Source organism: Pteropus alecto, unplaced genomic scaffold, assembly GCF_000325575.1.
Source record: "Pteropus alecto unplaced genomic scaffold, ASM32557v1 scaffold118, whole genome shotgun sequence".
NCBI classification, from domain to species: Eukaryota; Metazoa; Chordata; class Mammalia; order Chiroptera; family Pteropodidae; genus Pteropus; species Pteropus alecto.
Window position 1 is genome coordinate 386,050 of NW_006440654.1, and position 7,580 is coordinate 393,629.

Here is a 7,580-nt window from a genome sequence, read left to right on the forward strand (position 1 = left end):
GCGGGGGGCCGGGGAGGGGCTGCGTGCTGTCCCTTCCCTTCTCTGCCCCAGCACATCCAGCTCGCGTCTGGGGGTCTCTCCAGCTGCGTCGTCCTTTCCCCTAGACAGGCACCCAGGAGGAGTCTGTGATGGTAGGGACCCCCTCCCGGGAGGACTGCCCATCTTGCCCCACAGTCCTGAGGGGCTTGTGAAACCTTCCCGCCTGGCCATCTTCTCCCCAGCCTGGGCACTCGCATCTTGGCGAGGCCTGGGGTCACCCTGGCTCCTCCAGCATGCATCCCTTGGTCCGCCTGCCCCTCCCCCTGGCACTGCCCAGCTTTCTGCCCCCAGACAGCAAGGGGCTCCTTCCCAGGTCCCTGCCGCTGCCCCTCCTGGACACCCTCCAGCCAGCCCCTCCAGCGCAGGCTGGGGGTTCTGTGCAGAGGCTGGAGCTGCCCAGCTGAGGGGGCTTCCTAGTGGCCCAAAAAAGAAGGAAGCTGCCTTGATGTGAGAACCAAGGGTCCCTGAGGAGAAGCCAGCCCGTCACAGTGGACCCAGCTTTGCCCAAAGCCAGAGCCCCGGAGAAGCATCTGCCCTGGCTGTGGACCAGGGCAGACCCCTTTCTGCTTTCCCAGAGGAGAGGGACGCAGGGCAGGGGGCATCTATGGGGACTGGAAAAGTAACCTTCTCGAGGGAATAAGAGCGAATCCAGGGAGGTGACGTATGAGGTGACCGCGAAGGGTGTACCAGGCAGTCTGGATGTGCAGGCTGGCCCGTGCTGGGAGCCTGGGAGGCCAGGGCCCGGTTCCCTTGTTACCCTCTGCCATCCATCAGGGTCTAGCCCTACTCGGCTTGTGGCATGGGCCAGGTTGCCTTGGACATCATGCCAGGCACAGGCACCTTCAGGGAAGGCTGTAGCCAGTTCAGGGGTGGGGGCTCATGCCCACACTGGGAGAGGGTAGCCTGTGGGGCCGGCAGTGGGGGTTGGTGTGGGGGGTTCCGACAGGACAGAGTGGGGTCCCACAGGTGAGAGGGTAGGGGACTACCCCAAGGTGCAAGAGGCCTCGAGGCCAAATGGCCCTGGTTGAGCTGGGGAGGGGGGACGTTCACGTTCTGGGTCCTCCTCCAGTGTGGGGTCGCGGGCCCAGCACAGGCCTTAGCAACGCATCCCTCATACATGTCGACACGCGTGTGGCCCTGAGCACGCACAGGACCACATGCTGAGAGAGACGGCTGCACGCAGACGCCAGAGTTCCCCCTCGCAGACCTGGTAGCCTCGGGCTGCTCACAGTGCGTCCTCACTGGCTCGCCACAGGGAGGGGCCCGGGGCGGGAGGCAGGGCCGGCTGCAGCCCGGCGGTTCTGCTGGGCAGATAGAAGAAACTACGCACCTTCGCCGACCCATGCGGTTGGCCCAGCTCCCTTTCAGCTGCAACTCTGGCTCCCTGTTTCCCGTCAGGTCGCACCGCGTGTTGAGTCACGTGTGGGACAGGCGTGTGGTCCGCTTGTTTGCACGTCTGGGGCCTATTGGTCAGCCTGGGCCTGTGATGGGATTCATCCTCTGGGCACAGTGCCCCTCCGATCACCTGGAGCTCTCGGGGTCATGGGCGTGGGGTGGGCATGTGCAGGAGTGTCTGGGAGACTTCCTGGAGGAGGTGCTCTGTGGCTTTGGAGCTGAGCCTGTGGGTGCCGTGAAAACCTGGAGGTGGGGGCCAGGGCGCAGTCACACTCGTGCCTGTGGCATCAGCTGTGGCGGCCTGGCCCTGGTCATGGGTGAGACTCCAAGGTGAACTTCTTGAGAAAGGCTGGTCAGTGGCCTTGGAGATGTGAGTGGCTGTGTCTGGCCGAACACATGGGAAGGCGGGGAGAGACTGGGCGCTCAGGGCCCGTGGGGCAGCCATGACCCTCCCCGGCCTGTGCTCTGGTCATCTGGGCAGGGTCTCGAAAGAGGATCTAGCGAGACCTTCCTGGGGGGCTTCTTGTGTGGGCGGGTCCTCCAGGCTGGGGCTCTCCTGACCCTTCTCTCCTCCTGCAGGGTGCCAGGGGTGATGGCACGGCAGCTCTGGGCCCTGACCCTGCTGGGCCTGGTGGGCGCGGGCACGGGCGCGGGCCTGTGGCCGGGAAAGCTGGAGTCCTTCCGCAGCGAGACGGAGCTCAACCACCTGGTGGTGGATAACGCGTCGGGCGTGGTGTACCTGGGGGCGGTGAACGCGCTCTACCAGCTGAGTGCCGACCTGCGGCTGGAACAGCAGGCGGCCACTGGGCCGGCGCTGGACCACAAGAAGTGCACCCCGCCCATCGAGGCCAGCCAGTGCCACGAGGCCGTGCTGACCAACAACGTCAACCAGCTGCTGCTGCTGGACCCGCCGGGGGCGCGCCTCGTCGAGTGCGGCAGCCTCTTCAAGGGCATCTGCGCCCTGCGCTCCCTGGCCAACATCTCCACACGCCTCTTCTACGAGGACGGCAGCGGCGAGAAGTCCTTCGTGGCCAGCAACGACGAGAGTGTGGCCACGGTGGGGCTGGTGAGCGCCACGGACTCCAACGGCGAGCGCGTGCTGTTTGTGGGCAAAGGCAACGGGCCCCACGACAACGGCGTCATCGTGAGCACCCGCCTGCTGGACCGGGCCCACGGCAGGGAGGCCTTCGAGGCCTACACGGACCACGCCACCTACAAGGCCGGCTACCTGTCCACCAACACACAGCAGTTTGTGGCCGCCTTTGAGGACAGCCGCTACGTCTTCTTCCTTTTCAACCAGCAGGACAAGCACCCGCCCCAGAACCGCACGCTGCTGGCGCGCATGTGCAAGCAGGACCCCTACTACTACTCCTACCTGGAGATGGACCTGCAGTGCCTCGACCGCGGCGACGCCCCGGCCACCGCCTTCAGCACCTGCCTGGCGGCCTCCGTGGCCACCTCCGGCGCCGGGAGGGTGCTCTACGCCGTCTTCAGCAGGGACGTCCGGAGAGGTGGGGGGCCTCGGGCAGGCCTCTGTCTGTTCCCCCTCGAGGAGGTCCACGCCAAGATGCAGGCCATCCGCGACGCTTGCTACACGGACACGCGGGAGGCGGGCCGCGACATCTTCTACAAGCCCTTCCATGGCGAGATCCAGTGTGGCGGCCACTTGCTGGTACGTGGCCTTAACAGGCTTCCCCCCATAGGCGTGGGTCTGTGAGCGGCTGCTGCTGGCTGGTGTGGCCCAGTCCCCGCCTGCGTGTGAGGGCCCGTGAGAGGGCACACGTGTGCAGTGTGTTCAGTTGGGTCAGCGTGAGCCTTTGCACACACGTGGGTGCCACCTCATTCACTTGCAACTGCCAGCGAGCAGGTCCCTGCCTGTGTGGCCCTAGTTCTTGGGGACGTGCGTGGGGCCACAGAGTGCCGGGGGCCTTAGTGCAGAGAGGCCTCTGCAGCAGCTTGCGGGTGTCTACGCCCACTGTTGACGCCGCGGTCCACAGGGCGCCAGTGAGAGCTTCCTGTGTGGCTCGGAGCACCTGCCCTACCCATTGGGCAGCCGCGAGGGACTCACAGCCAATGCCGTGCTGCAGCGCGGAGGCCTGAACTTGACCGCTGTGACGGTGACCACTGAAAACAGCCACACCATCGCCTTCCTGGGTACCTCGGATGGCCAGGTCCTCAAGGTGAGGCCTGGGGCAGGGCTGGGGCTGGAGGGGCCCCGTCCTGCAGGGGCCATCGGCGTGAGAACGCCAGCCCCACCCCACGCACCCTCACGCACCTGCCCGCGTGCCCGAAGGTGTACCTGGCCCCAGACGGCAGCTCCGCGGAGTACGGCTCCATCCTCGTGGAGCGCAACAAGAGGGTCAAGCAGGACCTAGTGCTGTCTGCAGACCTGGCCAGTCTGTACGCCATGACCCACCACAAGGTAGGCCTCAGGGAGGGGCCTCGGGGCTGGGCCGTTGGCGCGGAGCCGAGTAGCACCAGGGAGCATGGGGAAGGGTGCTGGCAGCATCTCTGTCCTGGGTCTGCAGCGCTGCTCCTGCCTGTCCTGAGGGGAGGGCTGGGTCGGTGCTCTGAGTGGGCCTCCCCCGTGGCCAGATGGCAGCAAGAGGCCCTGGGCAGCCTCTGTGAGCTCAGAGAGGGCACAGGCCAGCCCCGCCCCCCGTCCCGCTCCATAGCGGGGCTGGTGTAAGGGCCCCTCAAGCCAGCTTTGGGAGCACCTGGGACAACCAGTGGCCTCTCATAGGGAGGGGATCAGAGGGCCTGGGCCGGCACAGGGAGGCGCCATACAGGACACTACGGTTTCCTGGGACCTCGCACCATCAGGTCCTGGGCAGGGGCAACCACTGGGCCACTGGGCCAGGACCACATGGAGCCTGGCACACAGCCACTTCCCGGAGCCCTTGCTGGCGAGCCTTGAGTTGGTGTGTGAGGCTTTTAAGGCTCAGAGATACAGGTGGGGTCAAGTCTGGGGTCCAAGGGAGGCCCTCGTGCCTGCTGGCCCGTTGCCTCCGGTGGCCGCAGCCCCGCTCCCTGCCCTGCTGCCCCAGGTGTTCCGGCTTCCCGTGCAGGAGTGCCTGAGCTACGTGGCCTGTGCACAGTGCCTTCGCTCCCAGGACCCCTACTGCGGCTGGTGTGTCGTCGAGGGACGGTGAGCGCCGGGGTCTGGGGGCCGCCGCCCACCCTGGGGCCCTGGGGGGCACAGCCCTGCCCTAGGGCCGACCGGTACGAGGACTGAGGCTGTCCCCTGCCCCTGCAGATGCACCAGGAGGGCCGAGTGCCCACGGGCCGAGGAGAGCGGCCACTGGCTGTGGAGCCGTGAGGAGTCCTGTGTGGCCGTCACGGGGGCCCAGCCGCAGAACATGAGCCGTCGGGCCAAGGGAGAGGTGCGTGATGGGGGTGGCTGAATGCGGGCGAGGCAGGGCCGCTGCTGCCTGAGCTGTGGGGACGGGCCAGAGACCCTTAGTGTCTCACTCCCGGCCTGGGCTCTGTGTGCTGAGCCTAAGGATGGGGAGTCTGTGCTTTGTGGGGTCCCCCAGCCCCTGTGACCTGTGGGGCCCCTGTGGATCCAGGACAGGCCTGTTTCGGGTGCAGGGGTGACCACATAGGGCCTGCTTCGGGTACAGTGGGTGTCAGGTTCTCCGGGGGGAGCATGAGCCTCAGCACAGGCGCCCTGGTGGAGATGTCCTCGCTGACAGCCCCCAGGGCTGGGCAGCGGGTCCCAGCATGAGTCCCACATGGCCTTCCCTAGGTGCAGCTGACGGTCAGTCCCCTCCCAGCCCTCGGCAAGGAGGACGGGCTGCTGTGCCTGTTCGGTGACTCTCCGCCCCACGCGGCCCGTGTGGAAGGGGACACTGTCATCTGTGACTCCCCAAGCAGCATCCCCAGCACGCCGCCCGGCCAGGGTGAGGCCCGACCCTCCAGCCACCGGCTGGCCCTCGTCCCTTCTCCCTCGGTGTGGTGGGGTCACTGCGCCCGCCCGCTGAGCCTCGCCCGTGACCCAGTTCCGGGGCGCGTGCTGAGGAACGGGGAGGGTGCAGACAGGACCTGCCAGGATGAAGCTGGGCAGAGGTCCACGGGCAGTTACACTTCTGGGTGCCCTAAGCTGCGTGGGCAGAGCAATTTGCACTGACCCCCACCCCAAGGTCATCGGCGAGGGTGACTTTTCTGATCCCTTTCATCCTGCTCCTTTGTCACCTTTACTCGGCACCACCTGCGTGCCAGGCCCTGGGCTCCAGCATCTGTGCAGAAGCCCCTTCACCCTCCCCACCCTGTCCAGCTTGAGACAGGTGGGGCCCCCAGTGTGGGCCAGTGGAGGGCAGCTGCTGGTGCAGGCGGGAGCCACGCAGTCACGTGCAGGGACCTGGCAGGTTCTCTGCCCCAGACACCACAGGACCCTGCAAGGACAGCGCGCAGAGCCTCAGGGGCGGACAGCTGAGCCGAGATCAGATAGTGGGCGGCAGGTCGGGCCCCCCCCGCAGCCCAGGGCTCCGTGTCAGCCCCTGGTTCTGTGCTCGATAGCCTGTCGGAAGCCGTGATGGGACAGGGACTGAGGCTTCCTGTCCCACACCCATGCATGCCAGCCTCGTACTCTGTGGCCCGCGCCTGACACTGTCCCCATCTGCTGTCTAGACCACGTGGCTATGAACATCCAGCTCCTCTTCAAACAAAGCAGTGTCTTTCTCACCTCCCACCTGTACCCCTTCTACGACTGCCGGAAGGCCATGAGCCTGGCCGAGAACCTGCCGTGAGTGTCGCACCTGCCTGCTTCCCAAGCACCTCCCTGCCGCCCTGGCTATTGTCCCAGCACCCCTCACGGCGCCCCCCTCCCCCAGGTGCATCTCCTGTGCCAGCAACCGCTGGACCTGCCAGTGGGACCTGCGCTACCACGAGTGTCGGGAGGCCTCGCCCAACCCCGAGGACGGCATTGTCCCAGCCCACATGGTGAGGGCCGTGGGGCCGCGAGGGAGTGGGGCTGCTCGGCCACGGCCTGGCGGACCCTGACCAGCCTGCCCCTCTGCAGGAGGACAGCTGCCCCCAGTTTCTGAACCCCAGCCCACTGGTCATCCCCATGAACCATGAGACGGAAGTGACCTTCCAGGGCAAGAACCTGGACACAGTGAAGGTGGGGGGCTTGTGGGTGCCGCCCTGGGGACAGAGGCTGACCATGCAGCTGGACACAGTAGAAGTGGGGGCGGGGGGTGCCACCCTGGGGACAGGGGCTGCAGGCCTGGGCCCTGCAGGGCCTGCTGGGTGGCAGTGTCCGTGGGCCTTGTTCAGAGCTGCATTCTGCAACCATGGAGTTGGGATGCCTGGGCCCCACATTGGCCATCCTGGCCCAGGGCTCAGTGTGTGCGGTATTGGGGACAGGAGGCAGAAAGGTCTGGGCGTGTGGGGCATTCCGACAGGCCTGGAGCACACGGGCGAGTTTGGGGTGTTGTGGGGCTGGGCAATGGGGTGCCGTTTAGCGAGGAGGCAGCAGGGTGATATGCTCAGGTGCGGACTGTGGAGGGCGCTGTTCCTGGGGGTGGTCGGTGGGATGGCAGTGCCCAGGCTGGCCCAGGGTGTGGGCTCGGGAGGGTGGGGGGGGTCTGGCCCCTCAGGTGTCCTGACTGGCCGGCCTTGCAGAGCCCCTCCCTGCAGGTGGGCAGTGACCTGATCAAGTTTGAGGAGACTGTGATCACACAGGAACCAGAGACCTTCGTCTTTCGGACTCCGAAGGTACAACCTCCAGGGGGCGGCCAGGCTACTGGGCCCCAGTTGCCTGCAGAGCCTGAGGGCTGGGCAGAGGGGAGGCTGGGTGAGCCCCGGGCTGGGCAGAGGGGAGGCTGGGTGAGCCCCGCCCTGCAGAGGGACCCAGGGCTGCGGCCAGGCAGGCATGGCCCCAGGGTGCCTCCTGTCCTCTGGAACCAAAGTGATTGGGGGCTGTCTGAGGGTCTAGCCTCCCCCTGCCCTCCCTCGGCCATGACGGGACACGGAGACCACAGTGGGCATGGTGGTGACCCTCTGGAGCTTGGGTGGGAGTAGGGAGTGCAGCATGTCCCTGGGTGTCCCCCCAGCTGTCCCACGATGGCAACGAGACGCTGCCCCTGCACCTGTTCGTCAAGTCCTATGGCAAGAACATCGACAGCAAGCTCCAAGGTGGGCGG

The 7,580-nt window shown here is 66.6% G+C and overlaps 1 protein-coding gene across 1 annotated transcript in view; it reads left to right on the plus strand.

Annotated features, from left to right (window-relative positions):
- PLXNB2 (plexin B2) overlaps nt 1–7,580 on the plus strand; it is a 17,790-nt gene that overhangs the window by 1,954 nt on the left and 8,256 nt on the right. The window contains exons 3-13 of the mRNA XM_025051039.1: nt 2,014–3,106; nt 3,432–3,614; nt 3,728–3,856; nt 4,482–4,582; nt 4,691–4,817; nt 5,183–5,336; nt 6,064–6,178; nt 6,267–6,375; nt 6,455–6,556; nt 7,060–7,152; nt 7,491–7,572. Of these exons, the coding sequence (XP_024906807.1) occupies nt 2,027–3,106; nt 3,432–3,614; nt 3,728–3,856; nt 4,482–4,582; nt 4,691–4,817; nt 5,183–5,336; nt 6,064–6,178; nt 6,267–6,375; nt 6,455–6,556; nt 7,060–7,152; nt 7,491–7,572 (2,275 nt within the window). The 5' untranslated portion in view covers nt 2,014–2,026. The remainder of the gene's footprint in view (nt 1–2,013; nt 3,107–3,431; nt 3,615–3,727; nt 3,857–4,481; nt 4,583–4,690; nt 4,818–5,182; nt 5,337–6,063; nt 6,179–6,266; nt 6,376–6,454; nt 6,557–7,059; nt 7,153–7,490; nt 7,573–7,580) is intronic.